This window comes from Crocodylus siamensis, chromosome 11 (genome assembly GCF_052110815.1).
Source record: "Crocodylus siamensis isolate JL-2025a chromosome 11, ASM5211081v1, whole genome shotgun sequence".
In the NCBI taxonomy this organism is placed as follows: domain Eukaryota; kingdom Metazoa; phylum Chordata; order Crocodylia; family Crocodylidae; genus Crocodylus; species Crocodylus siamensis.
In genome coordinates this window covers 30602851-30628431 of record NC_143405.1, presented here as the reverse complement: position 1 = coordinate 30628431, position 25581 = coordinate 30602851, and the positions used below count along the sequence as shown (strand labels likewise).

At 46.7% G+C, this 25581-nt stretch overlaps 1 protein-coding gene across 3 annotated transcripts in view; it reads right to left on the bottom strand.

Annotated features, from left to right (window-relative positions):
- Positions 1-25581, bottom strand: part of IPPK (inositol-pentakisphosphate 2-kinase) — a 117511-nt gene that overhangs the window by 17148 nt on the left and 74782 nt on the right. For 2 of the 3 annotated variants that reach the window (XM_090022870.1, XM_090022869.1), the window contains 5 exons: positions 22760-22826; positions 10104-10225; positions 6427-6516; positions 5494-5552; positions 348-420 (listed from right to left, as the gene is read on the bottom strand). In XM_090022870.1, the coding sequence (XP_089878996.1) occupies positions 348-420; positions 5494-5552; positions 6427-6516; positions 10104-10225; positions 22760-22826 (411 nt within the window). The remainder of the gene's footprint in view (positions 1-347; positions 421-5493; positions 5553-6426; positions 6517-10103; positions 10226-22759; positions 22827-25581) is intronic. The other variant, XM_090022871.1, reaches the window with a different exon arrangement.

Here is a 25581-nt window from a genome sequence, read left to right as displayed (position 1 = left end):
AGAATCTTATTTAGGTATTAGGTAAACACAATTTCCAGACAAATTTGCAACAACATGCAGAACTCTCCTTTCCAAAGAGCACTCAAGCGTACATTTTGAAAAGGAGTCTTTTGTATTTATGGGGAAAAGTTATTCTTTGCAGATACTGCTATTCAGTTCTTTCAATTTTATCTCACTGCAAAAGCCTGTAACTTCAAATATAATTCTGTCTTTATATTTTAACTGGGGAACATGGAGAGCCTCAGCTGGATATCAAAGTAAGGTTTTGATTCTTTGGATGGTCAGTTAGACCCAATATTTTACAAGGCCATATAAAAATAAACAACTTTTACTTCAGTCACTCTTACCTTAAATATTTTTAAGTTGTTCTGTGCTTCCTGTAATAAGCTTTTCAAGGCAAAGTGCATTCTCTGTTTACTTCTAAAGAAAAACACATTTGCAATGTTTGAACAAGTAGTCTACTTACTTTGCCTTTACAATAATCCCAGACCTCAAAGGCATACTATCTATCTATGCTGGTCATTGATACTGACCACATTCATTACACATGTTGCTGCTTAACCTAAAGTCAGTGCAAAGACAGAAGGAATATCATGAGAGAGCAAACAGGTGCATATAGCTAAGCTCTTCCTAAGTCTCATGTTTTGACGTCTAAAGCTATGTGCAGTAATTGCAGAACTAATGCCAAATCATTTGGAATTTTAACTTATAAATGTCAGGAACAGCAAATATTTTCTTTAGATCACAAAAAATCATCAGTACCAAAGACCACTAGTCAGTCAGGTTGTGGTAGTATTACCAAATGACACATCATGAATGACAGGGTGGTGGGCAGGGTGGAGCACCACCTCTGGCCCCATGAGCCCTCCCCACCCTCCCACATCTCCCCCACCTCTTGCCTCTGGCCCTGTGCACCCCCATACACCCCCCCCATTCAGTCAGCTATTACATAAAAGCACCAAAAAATGCCTACTGAAGTGCCCAATCTATACAGAGGTTGGGCAAGCTAACACAATGCCTCTTCTGGGCATGTGCTGGGCTCAGCGCAGGGGCATGCAGAGTTTAAAGTAAAGCACCTTGGGGGGGGCGGGGGGACTTACATCTGTAAGCAGACAAAGACAGATAGTTAGCCATGTTAGTGTGAAATCAAGCAGAAGGCAGGGTACATTTGCACCTTATTGAATAAATGAAATAGGTAAGTAGGGTAGCACAAGCTTTGATGAGCGGGAGCTCAGTTAATCAGATGCTGTAGAAGTATGCCCTTTCATGGCATCCAATGACATGAGCTTCAGCATGTGGAAGCTTGTGCTATCTATATCTACTTTGGTTAGGGGTGCACCAACAAAGATTTCCTTGGCCAATATCAAAGATCAATTAACAACCAGCCATATCAGCCAATACTGCTCCAATAGCCAATTTACAGGAACGCAGCCTGGCAGCTTGGAGAGCAGTGTCCAACAGGTAAATCTGTGGCGAGAAAGGGGAAGGGGGGAGGGATGGGGTGTGTGGGGTGGGGTAGATCGAGGTCCCCATGATGAGGGAAGGAGTGGGGCAGGGGTAGGTGCTGGTGCTGCTCAGCCAAGGCAGTGAATGTGATCCTGCCAGGAGAAGGGTGGAGCTATGGGTGGCTCATCTAGGGAGGCATGGGGGGGGGGGACTCCCCGCTGCTGCGCACACCCCCAGGGAAGGCATGACAGGCATATGCCCCCTGGATTTGTGCACAGCTGGCTGCCCAATGTGGACTCAGGGCCAGGGGCTGCACCGGCCTCTTCCTGACTGGGGGGGAGCGGCACACTGAGCAGGCAGGGGTGGGGCAGGCAGAAGTGAAACTGGGAGGGGTGGCCACAGGGTGGACTATAGCCACCCCAAAATTCCCTGTAGCCACCCCTCTCTGTGCTGCCGCTGCTGTTGCCAGCTCTGCTCACAGCCCTGGTGCAGCACCCCCACCATGAAAAAGCCAGCACAGCCTCTTGCCCTGAGCCCACAGCGAGCAGCCAGGCCCACAAAACCGGGGGGCATGTGCTTCCCCCAGGGGTACATGCAGCAGCAGGGAGCTGCCCCCCCACTCCATTCCCTCCACTCAAGCCGCTTATGGCTTCATCCTGCTCCCGGCAGGGTCACATTCACCACCCTACCTTGCCCTTGCCCAATTCCCTCACTGTGAGGGCCTCGATCTGCTCCCCCATACTCCCTTCCCCTCCCCAACAGACTTACCAGCTAGATGCTGCTCTCCAAGCTGCTGTGCTGTATTCTTGGACGTGTGCATGCTGTGGCTGTGCACATGCATGCAGAATTTAATTGGTGAAATTATCCACTACACTGGCCAAAAAAAGCTGATTGTTGATAATGTTATTTTTAGAGGTGAACTGATACATCAGTCTGATATTGGAGCGGCACCAATATAAAGAAAATGTAATACATTGGCAATCAAGCTGATAATTTGGCCGATAGATGGCCTGTGCCTGTCCACAGTGCAGCACAGACTGTGAGGAGCACAGTCCGGCAGTGTGGAGAGCTGTCTCCAGCTGGTAGGACAGATACATACTAGCCAATGCTAGTCTGGTGAGGGAGGAAGGAAGAGGCGTGGGGGGCTGGGGTGGGGTCAGATCAAGGGAGTTCCAGCCTGCAAGGGACTGGGGGAAGTGAGAGGGGGGAGGTCAGGAAGGGGGCGCCACATGCACGTATATCGGGGCGGGCAATTATTTCAGGTCAAGGGCCGCTTACTGAGTTTTGGCAAGCCATCAAGGGCTTCATGATAGGCGGCCAGGGGCAGATTAATATTAATTTTCTAAATTTTTGGGGGCCCCACAGGCCAGATAGAATGGCCTGGCAGGCCGCATCCGGCCCCCAGGCCACATTTTGCCCACCCCTGATGTATATGCACATAGCCGCCAGGCAGCCTGGAAAACAACTTCTGCAGGTAAGTGTGGCAAAGGGCAGATTGAGGCCCAAATAAGGAGGGAGTGAGTTGGGTGGGGCTGGGGCTGGGGCTGTTGCCCAGCTGGGCACTGTTTGGGGTTTGCAGCCCAGGGCTAAAATGTGTGACTGTAGGGCCCAGGGCAAGCCAGAGCTATTGGTGACTCAATCCAGAGGGTGTGGGGCATGAGGCTGGCTCCCCAACTCTGCATGCACTCATGGGAGGGCTGGGGGGCCACATTACCCCCAGATCTGTGTGTGGGCTGCCTGCTGCAGGCTTTGGGCTCCCTGCCCTGCTGCCTTCCCCCCAGGGCCTCCATGGCCCAGTGGGCAGGACACAGTGCAGCAGGGCAGAGCGGGGCCAGGTGGCGAAGCTACTTGCGACAAAGTCCTGCACCACCCTGGTGAGGCACCTCCTGCCTGCCTGGCAGCACCAGGGGGCTCAACTCTGTGCTGGCATCCCCACTGCTGCCAGGCAGGTAGGGGGTGCCTTGCCAGGGTGTCACAGGGCTTGCAGCAGCAAGGTGCTTCCCCACACAGCCCTGCTGCATTAGGGTCTGCTTGCTGGACCACAGAAGCCCCAGGGGGAGGGCAGCAGGGTGGGGAGGCAAAGCCTGCAGTGAGCATCCCACCCTGCCCCCCTCAGGGGCTCCACTCCAGCAGTGCCACCTGCAAGGGAGGGGGACCTGGGCTCTGTGTTCTGCTCCCCACTCAGGCCACAGAAGCAACAGCCACTTCCTGCAGGTGGCAGTCAGGGCTTGGGTGCTGCTGCTGTGGAGGGCAGGTGGCTGCAGACCCAGGTCCTTGCCCCCACAGCCATGGCAGCTGGGGTCCCCCTTTGGCAGAGGGCTGTGGGTTGGGATGACTGTCATCAGCAGGCTGTGTGTGGAGAGTGAAGGGCACCAGCAGGGCCAGGGGGCTGTGGCTTGGGCATGAGGAGCCTGGACCTGCATCCTGGTGAATGAAGAGGGTAGGGGGAGTTCTGATTTTCAATGATGAAAAACCCAAAGTCAAATACCAAAATTAATAGGTATTCAGAATATATTTTATTATACTGATTGAGGCACTTGTAAGCTTCCAAACTGTAAATATATCAATAAAACATTATGTCCAAATGCCCCATACACACACACACACACACACACACACACAATATCTATTAGGGCTGTGCGAAATTTCGCCAGGTATTTAGTTTCAAAGCTGTTTTGATGCGTTTTGAGCTTGAAACAGCAAAATAGAAATGAAACAAAAGGCTTTGAAACAGCTTTGAAACAAAACAAGGGTACTCAAAACATTTCAAAAGTTTTAAAATGTTTTGAGTTTCGAAGCTGGGCTTACTTGGCTTCAGCGCCAGTCCCAGCTGACAGCAGCAGCCTGCTGTCATCCCATACACAGATCTGATGAACTACATCCCCTGGGAGGAATCTGGAACAGTCCCACAGTCCTCCCATGGGTGCAGGCCCCCGGATTGGCACATCAGATGAGAGGCGGGTGCCACTGCCACCTGGGACCGGTGGTGGGTGCAGCCCATGCCAAGTGCTGGGAAGACTGCTGCTGCCGCTGGCCTCGACTGTCATCCCATGCATAGATCTGGGGGCTGCACCCCCAGGAGAGCTGCAGGGCTCTACCTGACTTCTCCTGGGGGTGTGGGACACTGGATCTGTACACTGGATGAGAAGAGGCTGCTACTGCCACCTGGCACTGGTGCTGGGTGTAGCACCGGGAAGATTCCTGCTGCCACTGCCCCACACAGCAGCCTCCTGTCATCTGGCACGCAGATCGGGGGAACTGCACCCCTGGGAGGAGTCAGGCACAGCCGCTGCTGGCAAGTGTCACAGGTTTTGCTATGAACAGCCTGAGGTGCAGTTTCTGAGAAACCTCTGCACCTAGCTCCTTGAAACCTGTCAGCCTTCGTGCCCTCAGAAGTGGCTACAATACCTGCAATTTTCATCTGAATCAAGCAAGAAATGACAAAGTTTTAAGCATTTTCATGATTTCCCCACTATAGTCTATGGGCGAAACGTCAAAACAGTGAAACAGTTTTGGCAAAACGAAATGGAACAGTGCTTTGAAACGGAACGAAACAACAAAGTGAAACACCGTCCCTTTGAAACGGTGAAACAGAAGTTGAAACAAAACAGTGCTGTTTTGCACAGTCCTTATTATCTATATTTATAGTGGATTTGGGGTTTTTAAACAGAGGATCTGCATTTTTATCAGAGCATTTGTGATTTTAACAGGGAAAACCAGGATCCCTCCTTATTAGATACCTGATCTCTGAACTCTCCCCACAGGTGAAAAGGTACAAAAGACCCTCCTCCCTTTTAATAGGCCTTGATCACCCAGTAATTAGCTTCTTTTCTTCTGCTAATTTGTCTACCTTCTGCTCTTGGGAATTTCTTTTTTTTGTTGTTTTTTTTTAGCTATACTGTCTTGGCTCTTACTGCTCAGACCAGATTAAGAATATCTTGCATTCTAAAGCTATACAGTTGATCCAGTAAAAAAGTTATCACCATAAGAAATCCTTGCCTCCAGTCAATCAGCAAATGCATAAGATCAAACAAAAGATTTCCTTACCCTGAGAAGAGATCTAGGGGACAGTATTTACTCAATCGTTTCCATTTTCCATTTGCTACCTGTAGAAAAAAATGCATTACCATAGATAATCACTATGGCTGCTTGCAGACATGGAATAAAAACCCAAAACGTGCTTTAAACTCAGCAAGCTCCTACACCGAGCCCAGCACATGCCCAGAAGAGGCAGTGTGTTAGCAGGGGCTTTTGGCACTTTTATTTAATAACTGAATAGCTGATTGAATCAGTTTTATCTAAAAGCCCCACTGAAACTCCCAATCTATACAGACGCTGCAAAGCCTGGTCAAACTAACACTGCTTCTTCCAGTAAAGCACATTTTTTGATCCATGTCTGCATGCAGCCTATACATCCTTCTATATTACTACAACAGTATATTTATGCAATTCACCTCTGTCCGGCTTTAAGCCACCCGATAAGTTTTAAATAGGAGTAAGGCAGCCCCCTGCTGGCCAAAGGTAGTAGATCTAAAAGGTTTAGTCATCCTCAACTCAGTTGCATAATATTCAAGGAGAAAGTCTTTCATACTGGTAAAGTTCTGTTACCTTGCACTCTAGGCATGAACTGTCATATGATGTTTTAAGAATATATTAATACATGCACAGATTATTGGACAAGTGAATGATTTGGGTGGGTTTTGCACACTAGTATCAAATTACTTCCATATTTGATGGAACTGTATGATTTAACAAACAGTTGAGCAAGTCAACAGCAGAAATCGTCAAAGCAAATCACCACATACCCCACTCTTAGGCAGTAACTCAAATATGAGAGCACCTACTCTATTAACTCTCTCAGAGAAATAAACAACCCTACAGTTTCAACGGGTAAACAAGAATCTTATTACTTCCGTTAAAATCAAGCGCACAGTCAAATCAATCATCAAATGGGAGCAGATTTAATGTGTAACAATTTACCTTTAGATGCTGATGCATGCAGTAGCGGCACACTTTGTGTTTTATCTCTTGTGAAACGTGGCTGGAGAAGGGAATGAAGCCGCATTTTGGCTACAAAAAGCAAACATTCTTTTCAATATGGATTTATAGCACTCCTTATAAACATTCCTTTCCAGCCCCAATCTGTCTAAACAAAGGTGATTAAAGATTCAGAAAGAGGCACATCTGCCTATGTGTTTTTCCCCTATTATCTTATAAAGCCCTTTTAAAAAATGCACACAAAATGACGTATAAAAAAAAGCATAGGAGGATTTTGGTTTCTCCATTCCCTAGAAAGATTAGAAATACTCATTGTCTACTTATTGGAGAACCATAGCAGTCAACTGGGAGTTTTGTTCCTTCCACTGAAAGATGCATTTAAATACTGAGCAAAGAAAGCTTGGTCTCAAGTGTTTGGGTGTATACATGATTAAAGTCTAGCTCATTGCACACAAATACGTTTAATCCAAGATTAAATACATTTTAGGATGTTTTAACTATTTCGCCATTTTTTCCAGAGGCAGGCAAAGATTGGGGGGGGGCCGGCGGCGGAATTATCCAAACCACCTTCATGCACTGTTTGGAATGGGAACATTTTCTTCTTTTGTGAGTTTCTCTTGCAAGTCATTGAATACTATTTTATGAGGAAGCCACAGTTCCCTAGGCTCCTTCTTTTTGAACAGCATAAGCACCACACTGCATAAACTGTATATTGTTAAACAGAATTGTTGCATGTACCTTTCACTAAGGAAATCAGCTTTAATATTTGAAAAGCACTTAGTACAAACTAGAACTGTAGCTCCTACTAAACTTGTTTTGGACAAGTCAGGTCCTGTACTTTTCGAGGAACTTTTGTCTCATTATTTGAGCACTTTGCTACTTATGAAGCAACCAGTTGCTAGAGGTAGTCTTGTTTATTTAACAGCCTTCTTGTATAAGTATAATGTAGTGGATTTAGTTTATCTAGGTTAAAGTAAAGCTTTTCATACTGTGCCTCATTGGAAGTTACTGGCCAAACTGGAGAGAGAAGATGGGTAACAGATATTGCACAACTGAGAGCCAGATAAGAAGATGCTCAAAAGGAGATTACAACAAATTATGTTGAAAGGTAGGTTATGTGACCGGAGAGCAGTTACAAGAGTGTCAGTGATGCTCCTCAGGGACCAATCTTAAAAGACCTATCCTGTTTAAATATTTTTATTAGTACTCTTGATACTAAAAACAGATGTATCCTCATGAAAACTTGGGAGATGTATCCTCATTTCAAGTGGGAGATGCTGCTAAGACGAATGAAGACCAGGCTCTCTCCATCTTCCCATGTGAATCTTGTAGAATGCAACATTAAAAATTGTATGAAATGCAGAGTTATCAACTCAGAAGTCAACAACAGTAAAAAAAAAAATGCACAAGATGGGGAAACAAGACTATGGACATCTGAGAAGAAAGGATCCTGGGAGGTACCAGTTAATAATAGGATGACCAGGGACTGCCAGTGTGATGCGAAGGCTCAAAGGCAGCAATTCTCAACTAGGGTGCTGCACACCCTGTTTCCTGCAAGATTCTTTTAAGGGTGATGTAGGCTTTTAAGGAGGTAAGCACACACACGGCCCTGCCTGGCCCCAGTGCAAGGAGGTAAGCACATGCTTATCCCTGCCCAAACCCTGTGCGAGGAAATAAGCACTGTAATAAATAAGATTTTTAAACAGGGTGCTGCTCAATTCAATACAGTTATGGAAGGAATCTCAACCTTTTTAGACACAAGGCACCCATCAAAAAGTGTCAGTTCTTAGTTTTTCCTCATTTTTACTGTAGAAAAATAGTAAAATAATTTCTCTGCACAGAACTCAGGAAGACCACAACAGGTCAGAATATTTTTAACATTATGGAGTCCTATTTGAAATCTCTAGGTTTATCTTGCAAATCATATTTGTACACTGAGCAGTACTATCATTGTGTGGAACCCCTGAAAAAATCTTAGGGTACCCTGGTTGAGAATCGCTGTTCTTGGGCATAGGGGAATGTCAATTAGGCCCCCTCTACATGTTACAGCAGGGGTTGTCAGCCAGGGGTACATGTACCTCTGGAGGTACTTGTGAAGGCCCCAAGGGGTAAACAGAAGCAGCACAGAAAAGCAGTGACACTTCTGGTTTTGCCACAGGCATGGGTGCACCAAAAAAAGTTGAAAACCCCTGTGTTATAGGTATCAAGCAATTAGCTGCTTAATTGCACAATTACCTTGAGAACAGCTACACTAGCGAAGTATTTATTGCAGGATAGAAAGCTCCAGCCAGCTATAAAGTTAGACTTTGAAAATGCATACTAACTATAGCTGGCTGCCATCAAGCTTTAATTGCATGTGTAGCAGGGTGCCCCCTGTGGCTGGGAGCCCCATCAGCTGTAGGCTCCCAGCCACAGGGGTGCATCTTGCCAAGCCAGACAACTGCTGAGAATTCTCAGCCTCAGAAACTATAGACTCCGGGACACAGCAGTGGTTGTAGATGCTGGGTCCCTGCAGCATGCCTCCCAGTGCCAGGACTCAGGTGGGTCCATGCAGCCGCAAGGCATGGCTATGATTTCTGAGCACTAGGGGATGTATGAAACCCCTGAGGTGGGAAGGTCTTTGCAGCTGCATCTCTCAGCCACGGGGGGAAAAGAGGGGGCAGAGCTGTCCCTACAGCTGGGAGCCCCTCAGCTGAGGGGGCTTCCAGCTGAAAGAGTTTGTTTTTTGCCATTGTAGGGATTCTGAGCCCAGGATCAGACTCCCACAGGACCAGCAATGGGGTCTAATGTGCAATTCCACAATCACGCCTCCTGCCATACATGTGACATGGTAGGAGGTACAACTGAGTGAATAGTGCATTAGATCCCACTGCACCTTTACTTGTATGTGTAGGGGGGACCCTAGAGACAAGGAGATACTAGTAGCATTGTACCAGGCATTAGTAAGCCCCTATTTAAAATACTGTGCAGTTCTAGTTACCAGTGTCCCAAAACATGGGCGATTGGTGCCACCTGAGTCGGGATACCCCAGCAGCACTTCACCTGGTGGCCCTACTCCCCAGCTGGCGCTTGCAGGGGGGCACCACACTTCCACCTACCCCCCCTGCCCGTCGCCTAAGCAGGGAGCGCTGCCTGTGAGGGGGTGCACCAGCACTCTCAGGGGGTACATATGTACACCCGTGCACTCCCTACACATCACCATTGTTCCAAACCATAACAAAAAAATGAAACACGATATGTTCATAGAAGGACTAAAAGGGTTAAGGGGAGAAAAATCCTTTCTTATGGAAGACAATGTCATGGAGCTCAGGTTTTTTTAGCTTAACAAATTAAGACAGAGAGAAATATGATCACTTTTACAAATACACTTATGGGGTGAATAACTGGGAGGGAGAAGTGCCATTTAGGCTGGAAAACAACCAAAAAACCACCAGCAAAAGATCAACTGGGTACGAATAAATATAGAATAGAAGTTAACAGATCTTTAGCTATGAGAAGAATGAAGTGGGTTTTAGTACAATACATGAAACAAGACCTGACAGTCCAGTAAGCCCCTTCAGTCTCATGATCCTAATGGCAATGTAGTACATTAATTAGCTAACTCGATGAGCTGCAGAAAACTCAGCAGTCTAACTCTTTCCAAAATTGACAAAATTCACCTTAATCTCTACACAAAGTATTGGCCGATGTTCCACAAAATGATAGGTCTGCAGCCTGGTGAGGTTAGGAAGGCACATAGCATAGCCACTGAGCGTGTCCAAGTCTTTATCACAGCGAGACTCTGGGGGGAAAAAACAAAAGAATAAAAACAGGGGAAGTTAACCACATAGATTTTATACACAGCAGTTACATTGTTCTGCACTCAGAAAAAGGGAAGAATTAAGTGGTAAATGTAGGATGAAGCCATTATGCAAGATTGCTTTTAAGGCTTATAACATTTACCACTCACCCTCCTGCTGCAAATCAAGGCATTATAATCAGAGACACTTTGGACAAGAATCTACACGAAGCAGGGGTGTAGGTTGTAGCTGTGTTGGTCTAAGGACATAGGCAGACAAGGTTCTTTGGGTAAATCTGATCTATTTTATTAAACTAACTCAAATAGTTGGAAAAATTCTTCTTAGCAAGCTTTTGGGCACCAACACCCTTTGTCAGGCTGAGCAAGTGTCTGCAGATGTTCTGTACTCTGCCTGGATGGAGTGGTCTTTTGAGTGCAGGCCAAATACATGCAGGGGTCTATTTGGCTAGAACTCATTTCCTTGTGGGATGGTGATCTAGAGGCAATACAACTCTGCTGGCACTTCCTCTAAGTCAGGGGTGTCAAACTCTCCAGGGCCCTGGGCCACATCTGAGTCACAGGGGCTTCTCCCAAGCCCAGTCTGGGAGGCCAGCAGCAGCCACAGTGGAACCACATTCAGATGGCAGTGTAGGTCCAAGACCAGATGGCAGCACAGGTCAGGAGGCATGCAATGGCACAGAGCTTTTTTTTGAGTGGCAGCACAGGTCTGAGGGGATTGTCACTGATGATCACATCCACTGGGGTCCAAGGACTCCTAATTCTGCTGCAGGCTATGACCCCCAGCTTCTAGTAGTCTGCTAGGAGAAGGATGGATGGAACAGTTCTGTGAGCTGGATATACCTGCAACCCCTACTTAAGTCATTAGAAAATGATTTAGCTATATATCTTGTCCTCCCCCGTTCATATTTGTTCCCTCTTCAGTGATGGAAAAAGCCCACCCAACAACAAATGCTGCAGCTGGTATTGTCAAAATATCTTTCTTTAGAGAGAAACTCAATTTTTGTTTCAGCCTCAAAGATAGAAGCTGGGGAAATCTGTACTGTGGCTTCTGAATGCCACTGGTAATGAACTGTGTGACAGTGTGCCATACTTTAGTCATGTTTCTAAAAGACAGTTCATGTTTCTATTTATTTTTCAAAGAACTTTAATGGCCACTTACCAACTATGCTATCACAATTCTTGCACAGTATAAAATTAAGGCTATTCTTAAGTATATTATCTGCCACACTATTTCTATTACTAAAGAAAGCAACAGAAAAAAAACATTTTCAGAAATTAAAAGGATACACACTGGGAGAGCCCCTTACTAATAGGAGAAGAAAAAAAATGTGGACTATAATACCCTCCACCAATAGTTTCACACACCATTCAGTAACAGCAGATCTGGAAACAAGAACAATCCCCTCATGCCTCAAAATTCTTTACTATTTTTAGTGCATGGTTATGCCTGTTGCCCTCATTCTCTCAATCACTGAAGTGCCTTTAGAGAGAGGCTGTGCTAAGGTGCTTACCAAAATGTCACACCTTAAATTATTACCACCCTTCCAAAAGCAACTGCCCTTGTTTGCACTGCTCCCAGAACAGCCTTTTGAATAGGAATCTGCCCCAGGACAGCAATGCGTAGAATTTCAGATTTCAGAGGGTCCTCCAAACTTTTGCAAGATCCTCTGTAAAAAGGAATTTGCAGATGTTTGACACAGCCCTCCACATTTCCCATCCCTTCCATGCCTAAAGGAAATGGTGACTAGGCCAGTCAATGCTTCACTCCTGCTATTTACCTAGAATTAGCAGAGAGTTCAAAATGTAAGCACTTTTTACCCTCTCCCAAAAGAAATACAGGGCAAATGCTTATTAGCCCCTAAATTCTCTGAGCTGGATTCTTAGCGGAGGGGAAAACTGAAGTTATGGAACCAATAACTTAATACTCAGACCTGCCTTTGTTAGGAAAACAAATAATTCCTGAAAGAAAAAAATATGTGGAAAGAGAATTAGACTGAATAGCCACACCATATAACACAGGTTCAAAGACTAACTTTGGAATACAAGCAGCAATTAAGATGGTGACAATTTCTTAATTATATGCCTTATTATGTGCCTATTGGAAATTATTCCTCTCAATTTGATTTTAAAGCTTAGATAAAAAAAAGAAGATATGTCTTACAGAGGAAACAGAGGGAGCTGGGCTTATTTAGTCTGCAGATGAGAAGACTAAGGGGGGATTTGATAGCAGCCTTCAACTACATGAAGGGGGGGCTCCAAAGACCCTCTGCACCCGAGCAACCCCACCCTGCTCCTTCCCCCCACTCGCCACCAGTGGTGGCTGTGTGGCAGTGTTCCTGCCTACCACATGGGAGATCTGAGATCAAGTCCCAGCTGAGGTGACTTGGGGTGAGTAAGCTCTACCCTGCTCCCCCACTGCAGGGTTTTCTACCCTTTTCTCTGCTGGCTGGTAAGTTTTTTGTTTGGTTTGTTGTTTGTTTTCTGGGTTTTCAGAGGCCAAACCCCCTTGCCCAATCAGAGGCATTGGGGGTGGGAGGGGTCCTGCCATGTAACAACCCCAGAGAAGAGCCCTGGGATCTGCCTTTGAAATTGGCCACTCACCTCCTCAAGTTCAGTAGACCCCTACTAATTAGTAGACTCATCAAGTCAGGCATTGCGAAAGAAAAGAAAACAGTCAGGCCTTTAGGAAGGTGGGGTCTGGGCAGGAAGTGGGGGCTTCCCTGGGCTCAAGCTGTGGTGGGCAGACTGGCAGGGGTGCCCAGTGGCACCCCTGGTGTGGCCTGGCCTGGTCCGCACAGCTCTGCAGGGATGGGCTGCAGCCACCCTATACATGTGGGGATGCTGCCTGGCTGGGGCAGGACACCGAGCTTGGGGGTCTTCTCTCTCTGGGATCGGCCTCCCTCCATGCTGGGTACAGTGCAGGCATGGCAGAGCCATCCCCGGTGCAGGGTCCTGGCTGCGGAAGCTCCCTGGAGCCTGGGAACAGCCACTGTGGCTGCCTCAGCCTGCCTGGGTCCTGGCCTTGTCCACTTCCACCTCCCCTCAAGGGGCCAGCGCTGGGGCAGGCACCACACAGAGCTGCTGCGCTGCAGGCTCCCAGCTGGCTCGGCTCTGAGCACCAGCTGTGGCGGCTGTTCCCAGAGCCCAGGGAACAGCCTGCGGCTGCAGCTCCCACTCACACTGTATCCAGATGGCACAGAGACCAAGCAGGGAACTCCCTGATCCCGGCATCCTGCACCAGCCAGGCAGCATCCCTTCGTGGGCAGGGTGGCTGTGCCTCATCCCTGCAGAGCTGCAAGGGGCCAGCTGGGCCCCACCTCCAGTGCTGCTGGGCCCCCTGCTGTGGCCAGAGTAGCAGAGCCCTGTGGCAACCCCCACTCTCCACCTGACACCAGCTCTCTATTTACTGTAAAAAAAAAAACTGAAAAAAAAGCAACATTAATGATTATTGATTGTATTAAATATGCAGGGCATCCTGTCATTTACCCCCTCTGCCCTAGTTTTGTTTTTGTAGTGTGCCAGCACTCCAGCACATTACAAGGTAGACATTGTGGTTTTTTCGCCACTCAGGCCAAAAACATTGCTTACCCCTGGCATACGGTAACCTTCTTTCTAGCATGGGTCCATTTCAGTCCCTTGTGGGTGGAGGGCTGTTGTTTGGATCAGTGAAAAAATTTTGCTTGGCAAAATTTGACATCTGATCTAACTACCAAGTTATGGGCATAATGCTTGACCAAGATCAGTGGCTTCTTCACACTGTTGCCTTGAAGATATGTACTGGTCATTCTAGAAAAAAGCTACATAATATTGCCTCTGTTCTGAAACAGATCTTGACATTGGGAACAATTTGTCACCTATGTGATAAGATAACAATACTTCATATGATCCAGATACTGGGACTAAATGGCTTTTCAAATGACCAGACATGGTCCAGGAGGAAGAGGGAAAGCTTAGGCAGTCTTAAATTAACAGAGTCTAGTAGTCATTGGGGAACACCAGCCCCCAGCAGAATCCGGTCCTGAGCTAGACAGGCTTCCTATTTACTGTGTATGAGGAGGTGGACATTTCAAAAAAGATCTAAGAAAAACAGAAGGAAGCCATTAAGGTAGCCAACTGGAGAAATTTGAAGCCAGGAAAGAGTAATGTCCAGCACCATTTTGCAGCTTAAAGATATGATTCAGTGACACAGGAAGGCATCTCCTACTCACAATCCATAGCCCAAACCCTATCGACATAAGGTAGGCAACTTAACCTATTCAAAGATAGATCCCACTGTTAAAGATGGCTAAGAAAGATCTCAACAGTTATGGCACTCACCCCTCTTCTCCATATGCTTCAGTTTCTTCTTCTTTATAAGGGATGAAGGTCTACATCTTTCATTTCCCTGAATCAGGCACTAGCCGATAGGACACTCTGAATTAGGCACTTCTTGAGTTTTCATAGCTGTACTATCTTATCAAGGTACACTCTCTCTCAACATACAGATGCAAAACTACAGGTATCTCCAGAACGTAGTAGGAAATAAGGGGCAGTTTTTAGAATCAGTTTTGGAAACAGGCAGAAGGTAGGACAGAGTGTTACCATACAGACTAGTCGGTTCAGGTAGATATGAAATTTTATAGGTAGCAACCTACTTCAATGGCTTACCAGTTTTGAATTAGGTAGGTTTTATATGTGCCTAAAGCAGGACACATCTATGGCTCTAAGGCTCTGAAAATGTTGTGGGAGGAAGGGAAAGGAAGAAGAGACTTCTTTGAAGTGCAATTTTGTAGTAAGCACAGGCAGGCTTACTGGTTCAGATAAAGTGTTAAGTGTTAATGCTCCTCAAAGGGTAAGCACAGCACAGCCTTCTTCCTATGAAGGAAGGCAGAGAGAAGTCCTGCTGTGGTGAGTACAGCCAGAAAGCAGTCAAGGAAAAAACAAGGAAATAAGCTGTATAACAGGAGTTTGAAAAACAGGAGGTTCAAGAAGATATTGTTAAAATACCATGGGGGTGGGTTCTGATCTTTCAGAAGCAGCTAAGTACACAATAAGACCTTTGGGTAACAGGGATGACAGGGTGTGCAGACTGTTAACTGCACCATGTATTTGGGCCCTCATCATCTAGATTTTCCCGAGTTGCCCGTATGGAGAACATTTCTATCTAAGGTTTAAGACTTCCATGTAGATAGTTCACTATGCAGGAAAAATGCATGAACCTCAAAAGAGCACACAGTCTGTCAGTATTTCTCAACCAGGTAACAGGCAAGCCATAAAGTCTGATTCTGTTTCATGTTGAGAAAATCTTGGAGACACAACACAACAAATTGACATCTGCAATAAAGACAACAGACATCATTACTGGCAGAGGATCCTTGTCCCATCTAACTTTGGATATTATCCTGGAGATCAGTAGGCAGGCATATAAGAGGCCTTGAATCCATTATTGCAGGAAGGCATCTGGCAATAAATACAACTGCTTTCTGTGAAAAGAAAATTTCAGCATTTGGGGTGGCATTCTATTCCTTTCTCGGTCATCTAAGTGTAGGGTTACCATACATCCAAGTTTTCCCAGACATGTCCTCTTTTTTGATCCCTGTCCTCTGTCTGGGCAGGTTTTTGCTCTGCCTTTGCTTTTCCCCAGCACTTACAGCTTGGCTGCTTGGGGCTGGGGGCAGCAAGGAAGGTGATTGGCTGTCAGGGATCACATGCTCTGCACACAGGCCGCAGCAGCTAGTTTTAGGTGAGAGAGTGAGCAATCAACAGGGCTGGTGGGGTGGGCAGGGAGCTGCGGGTCAGGAATGAGAGGCACCGGCAGGGCTGGCAGCAGGGAGGGAGGGCAGGAGGCTGTTGGACTGGGAGTGAGGGGTACCAGTAGGGCTGGGAGGGCAGGGGGCTGTGGGTCGGAAGTGAGGGGGCTTAGGAGTAAAAGGACGAGGCAGGGCACAGGCATATCACTGCCTCCCTCTGACTGCTCAGCACAACACTCTAACCACCACGTCACAGATCTGGCATTATCCAGTGCCTTCTCCAGCATTTAGTAGTTACTGGGAAAAAAAATGGGTGGAGGGCAGTGTAGGGAGGAAGTTTCTGCTTCATTGGAAATAAGGCACGAGGCTAGAATTCGGGTACCCATCCTATCAAGCCAGCAGCTACTTCACTGGGCTCTCTCACTGTCTGTTCTCTTCCTCCTGGCCTCACAGGTCTCTTACCACCCGACCTGTGGCATGATGGTTAGAATGCCATGCTGGGAACCAAGAGAGGCCCAGGTTCAAACACGCTCTGGAACAGGGAGGCCTAATACCCTAGTCTCCAACTTCCCAGGCAAGTGCCCTAGCTATTCAGGGCAAAAGATGGGCAGGCCAGCCACCTCCTCTGGAGTCTTCACACCCACCAGTCCACGTACTTCAGCTGACTGCATTTTTGAGCCACAGATATCACTACATACCACAAGGGGCACGTGTTCACACACAGACACATGCACATAGCCAGCGCACAGTCTACTGCACATGTGCAATGCATGTGATTATGTAGTCATCCACACCTGAAGGCTTATGCATCCAGGACTAGGCATCCTACCAGCCCATAAGAGCCAACAATAACTTGTAGACAGCCAAAAAACTGCCACTTGATATACTAGGGATGGAAAAGAATGCCACACTTGGTATTTTTTGATGGTAAAAGTGTTAACTGTGAGAATTCCCCATGAATATTTTCTCTGTGATGAATCTTTGCAGCTAGTACTCAAAGATCAAGAAGTTTGGAAAACTGTTGATTAACTGATCTTCTGGCTCCACAGGCACCCCTTTCACGTCCCAAGTTCAATCCCTAACTGTACCTTCAATAAGGAACCAGAATCTTTTGCCTCTAGGATAGGACTTACAGATATAAACACTACAATTTAAAAAGAACTCCCAAATGTACACCTACATGGCACTTGTAAACCTACGTGGTAGCCAGCCTTTGGCATACGTGCTGCAAGTGGCACAAGCAGCTGCTTTTTGGCATGCAGCAGATCAGGCATGGAACACAAAGTGGAGGACAGATTAAGGAAAGGGCGGATTATGGGAGTGGCATTTGGTGGGCAGGGGGATAGGACTTAACTTGCGAGAACAGTTGACCACTACTGCTGTAAGGAGATGCATGACAAAACTACACCTCAAAAGAATACTGATTTTTGTACAGGGAATTTCTATCAGACTGAAGATCCATATGCACCACAATAGATGAAATACTAGAATTTGAAAAACTGCTTCCAACAATCAGAACAAATCTCTCTGTACAGCCTCTCAAGCATTTTTTGAAAAGGGTTGAATAAGGAAAAGAATCTAGAAAGGAATACTGGCCAAGGAAAAAACTCTTCCTATCTTTCATAAAACAGGTCTTCTTATTCCACCTCAAATTTGTGCATCAGTTCTAGTGTGATTAAATTTTATTCAACTCCTAAACATGCAGGACTGTGTCAGATGAAGCAACCCTTATGGCAATGTATCTGGACAAGGAATGAGAAAGTGTAACAAAGCTAAGATGTCTCCCCCAGAAAGCTGGATGGCAGACTGGAGAGAAAACCAACCACTTCCCTGTCCTATGGCACAAAATCTCGATCCTTTTCTCTCAAAGCCAGGGAAAATTTGCCTTTAATTTATTTTCTAGACAAGCACAGTGCAACCAAGTTCCTCCCCCAAGTTATCAGAAACTCTCAGAAGCTGAGGCTTAATCTACAGAACAGAACAGCAACAGCAAGGGCTTTCTTTAGTCTAAAAGCAACAACTGTGGTCCTTTGTTCTAAGAAATGGTAGGAAGGCAGAAGGGATATATTCTACAAGTTAACCTAATCTGTTTCATAGTTAGTAGAGTCGGAAGGGACCTGAGCAGATCATCAAGTCCAACCCCCTACCATGGCAGGAAAGAGTACAGGGGATCAAATGACACCGGCAAGGTGTTCATTTAGCCTCCTCTTAAAGACCCCCAAGATAGGAGCCAGCACCATTTTGCCTAGAAGTTGGTTCCAGATCCTAGCCACCCTGACCATGAAGTAGCGCCTCCTGATGTCTAGTATGAATCTACCCTCTGCCAGCTTGTGACCGTTATTTCGAGTCACTCCTGGCAGTGCTCGGGGGAACAGGGACTTCCCCAATGCCTGCTGGTCCCCCCTGACTAGTTTGTAAACAGCCACTAGGTCCCACCTCAGCCTTCTCTTGTGGAGGCTGAACGGCTTCAGGTCCCTCAGCCTCTCCTCATAGGGCCTGCCCTGCTGCCCCCTGATCATGCGAGTGGCCCTCCTCTGGACCCTCTCCATGTTGTCCATGTCCCTCTGGAAGTGTTGTGCCCAGAACTGGATGCAGTACTCCAACTGCGGCCTGACCAGTGCCGCATAGAGGGGGAGTATCACCTCTTTGGACCTGCTTGAGATGCATCTCTGGATACATGACAAGGTACGGTTGGCCTTCCTGACTGCATTCCCACACCTCCGGCCCATGTTCATTTTGGCATCAATGATGATTCCCAGATCCTTTTCTGCCTCTGTACTGACAAGAAGGGAGTTCCCCAGCCTGTAGGTATGGTGCTGGTTCTTCCTCCCCAGGTGCATCACTTTGTACTTGTCAGTGTTGAATCCCATCCTGTTCTCATCCGCCCACCCCTGTAACCTGTCTAGGTTCAATTGCAGCCTATTCCTCCTTTTTAGTGTGCCCACATCCCTCCACATCTTAGTGTCATCAGCAAATTTGAACAGGGTGCTTTTTACCCGCTCATCCAAGTCACTGATGAAGATGTTGAACAGTGCAGGCCCAAGGACCAAGCCCTGGGGACCCCACTGCTCACATCCCTCCAGGTTGAAAATGACCCATCCACCACCACTCTCTCGGTGTGGCCCCAGCCAGTTAGCCACACATTTGACTGTGTAGGTGTTGACACCACAGCCCCCTAGTTTTTATAACGAGAATGGGGTGAGAGACAGTGTCAAAGGCCTTCCTAAAGTCCAGAAAGACTATGTCCACTGCTGCCCCTGCATCTAAGGATTTGGTGACCTGGTCGTAGAAGGCCACCAGGTTGGTCTGACAGGACCTGCCACTAATGAGCCCATGTTGGTTACCCCTAAGCACAACCTCTCACCACTGGCCCCTCGTGGACATGTGCCAGGATAATTCTCTCAAAAAGCTTACCAAGGATCGAGGTAAGACTAACTGGCCTATAGTTTCCCAGGTCCTCCTTCCTCCCTTTTTTGAAGATGGGAACCACATTGGCCCTCTTCCAGTCCTCTGGCACCACACAGAGCACCGTGAGTACTTGTAAATCTGTGCCAGGGATCCTGCAATGACCTCAGCTAATTCCCTCAGCACTCTGGTGTGGAGATTGCCCAGACCAGCTGATTTAAATACAGCCAGTCCCTCCAGAAGTTCCCTGACTAGATCCTTACTGACCCTAGGCCTGGGTGTGCCTCCCCTGGGGCCTGAGGGGGTCCACCAGATCAGGGACCGGATAAGCCCCCCCCCCTCCCCGATGGGGGAGGCTGATCCAGTCCCTGCTCAGGAAAATGGAGGCAAAGAAGTTGTTAAATAGGTTAGCTTTGTAGTCTGGTGTGACAACCAGATTTCCTAGCGTGTCTTGCAGGGGCCCCATGTTACCCGGTACCTTTTTTTCCCCTTTGTATTTAGAAAAGGACTTTCTTGTTGTCCTTGATCCAGGTAGCTAGTCCCAGTTGAGTGTAAATGCTTTCAAGTAGTCAAAGTAAAGTCCCACAGAGGCAGGAAAAAGACTACTGAAACATATTTACTTTATTACAAGTTCCATTTCAAAGAAAGATAACACAATCAAAAAGGAAAAAAGAAAGAACTTGTGTCCATTAAAATACAAATGCAAGAATGTCAGCAAGAGAAATATTGCTCGATGTAGAGCTTCAAGAACTGTCACGGAGGTGGGAGGACAGTCACAATTAAGCTTTATGTCTCTACTGAAGCTTACCTGACTTTTTATTAGGGGTACACCAATAAAAATGTTTTTGGCTGATACCAATGGCCAATTATTAACCGCCCATATTGGGCTGATATCGATCTGATAGCCAATATACAGCCCTGCAACTTGGAGAGCAGCATCCAGCCAGTAAGTCTGTGGGGCGGGGGGGGAAGAGTATAAGGGGGTAGATCAAGGCCCCCATGGTGATGAAGGGAGTGGAGCTGGCGAAAGGGCAGGGGCAGGCACTGCCCAACCAGGCCAGGATACAGGACGGAGCTGCAGGTGGCTTTTCCAGTTGTGGGGGGCGAGGACTCAGAAACTCATGCTAAGCTTGGGCCTAGTATAAAAGTAAAATACAGAATACTGATGCTACCTACATATTGCACGAGGATGCGAGTTCATGGCTAGGTCATCTGAGAAAAAATAAAAATCATAATAATAATAATAATGAGGTATCTCTTCAGCTTATGTTGCTATATTCAGGATAATTTCAGGCAGACTCCTAGTTGTCTGGTGTGTAACCATATGAAACGTCTATCCTGGATTAATTAGTATGTTAAATATATTTTTTTGCAATTAACTAGTGTTTATGTGCAGGAAGAGACATTCTTCATATGTGATAGATGTCTCCTCCTGATTTAGTATGTTTTTCCTGGCTGTTAATCAGTTTCTTGATATGTTCCAACTGGATAATCTCTTGTTACTGAAGAAGGTAAGCTTAGTAGCTTATTCAAATTAGAAATTTCTGACAACCAGTAACAAGCAGGTTTTTCCTGTCAATTACTGCTTGGGACTCTCTCTTGATTTACACAACTAAAATAATGCTTTGAAGATGCAAAACTAAGGGTATAAAAAGGCAGTAAAACAGCAAACAGAGCACACATGCTTCAAGAGCAAGAAACCTCTCTGACACGAGTTGCTGATGCGCCCAACTTACTTGAGAAGTGGAAGAGAAACAGACCGCCTCTTCGTTGCCTTTGGTGAGAAATCATCACCTTATAGCTAATTAATGGACTTTGATTTGGTTTGGGCTCACTTGACTTGATTTTAAATACTTGTAATAAATAAAGCCTTTCTGTCACTCATTGAACAAGGTGTCATGACAATCCCTGGGCTAGTCTCGAATCCTAGGTTTTTATTTGCTAACTGGGGGGAGAGTAGGGGCAGTTGAAAAGGAGGTGGCTCCCCACCACTGCGCACACTCCCAAGGGAGGCATGGGGGGCAGGTCCCCCCCCCCCGATTTGTGTGCAGGGCAAAGACAGGCTGCCCACTTGCACACTGTGCTCGCGGCAGGATGGCAGGGGGAGGGGCTACAGAATGGGCTACAGTCACCCCAAAATTGGCCATAGCCACCTCGTAGCTCTCCCTCACAGCGCCATGCACCCCAAGCACAGCCCCAGCCCAGTCTCCTCACCAGGAAGAGGCTGCCACAGCCCCTTCCCCCAAGCCTGCCCTTCGCCCGCACACAAATGCAGGGGGTCATATGCCCACTGCGCTTCCCTAGGGGTGCTCACAGCAGTGGGAAGCCACCCCTTTCCCTATCCCCCCCCGGATGAGTGTCCCACAGCTTTGTCCCACGTCCTACCCTGCCCCAACAGGGCAACACCTACTCCTGTGCCAGCCCCAGCCCCACTCCCTTCCTCACCTTGGGGACCTCAATCTGTACCCCCCCCCTTCCCCTTCACAGATTTACCAGCAGAAGGCTGATCTCCAAGCTACCGGGCTGCACTCCTGGCCATGTCCATGCACACAGCATTTATTAGTAACATTACTGGTTACACCAGGCAAAAAAAGCCAATTGCCAATAACGTAAATTTTCCTTTTATCAGTGCCAATATGATATGGTCCGATATATATATTTTCTATCCAATTTAATAACAAGCATGAATGTGCAAAAGTCTTATGCCAGGTATAATTGACCCAGAAACCAAAAGTATCAGTAATTCCCACTTAAAGATCATTCATTTTTTTAAGAAGGATACTACTGTACAAAAGCCTTTAAGGCCATTGATATTTGAGTGAAATTACTGCCCTCTTTAAAATAACTGACATCCAACTCAAACCTGACCTTATAAAGCAGTCATACCACTCTGGCCCTTTATGGTGTCTTACAGCTAAGCAGAAACAGGCTCTTTCAGTATTTGGGAACTAAAGAAAAATTTACAAGCTGCAAATAAAAGAATACAAATTTAACAAGTCCCATCATCCATCTTCATGCCTCTGGTAATTTCAGGAAAGTGAAATAATGCACATGCCCTGCACATGTGACAGTATGCGCAATCTCTCACCCCTCATGACTATGCAGAAAGTGTTACAAACCTGAATTGCCTAACATGAAATGAAATTTTCTCCCCAATTTCTTCTGCTGAACTTAATCTAGGACATCACTTTTACTTCAACATAAAACAATTTTGGCTTGCAAATAAGTGAGTGATTCTGTCCCTTTAAACATCAGGCAAGACATTCTTAAAAGGAACCATCCCCCACCTCACCAAAAATCACTCTTCAGTTTTTTTCTTGCAGTTATAAGGGACATTTTATACTTGAATAGGACACCTTTATTTTAACATAGAAATACTTACCTGGCCTCTCAGACTGGATTTTTAAACAGAGCTGTTTTACAAAGTTCAAAGGTAGCTGAACAACTTCCTTAAAAAAAAAAAAAACAAAAAAACCCAATTAACTACTTTCCTGTTACAAGAATTTAAAGGTCTTAATGGTTATAAATGAAAATACACACCATTCTGGAAGCATCAAATAAATTACATAGAAATTAATGGAACTGCAATAAAAACCAAGATAGTTGAGAATTTTGCTTGATATTCAAAGATTCTACTAGAAAAAGCTAAAAGTTTTATGTAATTCTGAGTATCTGAGGAGCCTGCCTTTTGTCAATTTGTTTAAAGAATCTTTCTAACCTCTGTGCAACTGACATGTAGTTGTTGTTTTTTAAAAAGCAGCCAAAAGAGGGCTCAGCAGAAGAACCACATTACACATCACCCACCCATAGTTGTTTATTGGGTTAGACATTCTAAAAGCCTAGTAAATTTTCTTTCTTGTACCAAGGACTTATGAGCAAGGATCTGAGTTCTTCTGTCGCGAATGGAAAATATGTTAAAAATGGCAAGAAACAGTGGATTTCCCCTTGCAGGCTGGGAGAGTTCCAGCCCACAAGGGACTAAAGGGGAGGAAGAAAAGGGCGATCAGCAGGTGGCACCATCTGCATGTGCACACATACACATGTACATGGCTGCCAGGCAGCCTGGAGAGCAGCTCCTTGCAAGTAAGTTTGGTGACAAGATGTGGGGGTGGAATTGCAGCCCCCATAAGAAGGGAGGGAGGGAGTTGGTCAGGGCTGCGGCTACTGCCCAGTTGGGGCAGTGCATGGGACTTGGGGCCTGAATGCATGGCTGCAGGGAGCAGGATGGGGCTGCAGGCTCGTTCCTTGCTGCTGTGCAGGGTGGGCACATGTCCCCCAGGTTTCTGAGCAGGGAAGAGGCAGGTGCGGCTTCAGGGCTCCCCACCCTGCTGCCCTCCCCGAGGCCTCTGCGGCACAACAGAGCAGAGTGGGGTAGAAGCTCAGTACTGCCACGAGCCCTGCACCGCCACCATGGTGAGGCACCCTCTGCCCTTCTGGCAGCAGCAGTGGTGGCAGCGTGGACTTGTGCCCCTTGCTGCTGCCTCCGGGGGGCACCGTGCATGGCAGTGCAGAGTTCCCAGAGGCAGCAACAAGCTTCCCCACCTAGCCTCCCTCTGCCCTGCCATGCTGCGTCCCACCCACTGGGCTGCAGAGGCCCTGGGAGGAGCAATGCAGGGTGGGGAGCCACAGCAGGAAGCCCACATCTGCCCCCGATCCCTGAAGGGTTCCACTCTGGCCATGCCACCTGTGAAGGAGGGGCAGTCGGGTTACATGCTCTGCCGTAGGGGCTGTTGGGTGGGGAGTGAGGGGTACTGGCAGGGGTAGGGGGATTGGGGGTAGGGAGTGAGGGGCACCAGCATGGCAGAGGGGCTGTGGGTCAGGATTGAGAAGTAAATGGCATGGGCAGGGCACTGGCATATCAGGGCTGCTAAGCATCACAAAGCAGGGGAGCGGTGGAAGAGTCACAGTTGGACCCACATCCTGGTGAGCAAAGGGGGCAGGGGGAGTTCTAAGTTTTCCATGATAAACAAACAAAAAATCAAACACCAAAATGTATAGGCATTTAGAATTCATTTCATTACAGTGATTGAGGCACTGATAGGCTTCCAAACTGTAAATATACTGTGTTCAACCAATACCTACATACATAGTGGTGATTCATTTTAATCATGGAAAAATGCAGATTTGGGGAGGTTTAATCAGAGAATTTGTAAGGATGGTTTTTAATCAGAGAATCTGTGATTTTTAAACAGAGAAAACTGGGATCCCTGCTCATGAGCCATATGAAATCTAAATCCATTTTACATTTAGGGATTACTGCATTTGTGTCTCCTCTGTCCCATCCTGCCCTTCTCCCTAAGTTAAGACTAAAAGCAGTGCTACGAGAAACAGCATGGCTGATGGAGCATGCTGTCTACTCTTATTAGGAAACTAACTTAGCTGTATATAGGTTAAGTGAAGACTACAGCTCAGCTCACCCTATGTGAGAGATTTTTTAGAAAAACTGAAATAATCAAACTGCCACCCCATTCCACTTGTCCAGAGCCCTCCACTACAGAAAGGATAAGGACAAATTGGAGAGAATCCAGCAGCAGACAGCAAAAAGGGTTCAGGGGCTGGGGGACACGACTTATAAGGAAAGACTGAGAGAACTGGGCTTATTTAATCTGCACAAGAGAAGATTGAGGGGGAGATTTAATAGCAGTATTCAACTACCTGATGGGCAGTTCAAAAGAGGATGGAGCTAGACTGTTCTCAGGGTGGCAGATGACAGAACAAGAAGCAATGGCCTCAAGTTGCAGCAAGGGAAGTTTAGTTTAGATATTAGGAAGGATGTTCTCACTAGGAGAGTGGTAAAACACTGGAACAGGTTACCCAGAGAGAAGGTAGAAGCTCCATCATTGGAGGTTTTCAAGACACAAAGCCTTGGCTGGGATGATCTAGTTGGGGACGATCATGCTTTGAGCAGGGGATTGGACTAGATGACCTCCTCCTAGATGAGGTCCCTTCTAACCCTAATTTTCTATTATTCTATAAGAGTAAAACAGACAAACAAACTAAACTCATACATTCTTTAGAGTTCAAGATGCACCAGATTATTTCTTCCAAAACTGCATGCTCCCAAACTTAACTAAAGCAGGGGTGTCTAAAACATTCAGCACTGCAGGCTCAACGAGTTGTGTAGGGCTGATCTGCAGGCCAGATCCAGAGTATGGAGTCACGTCATCTGGCCTGCAGGGCTGAAAGTTTGGCAGCAGCAACATT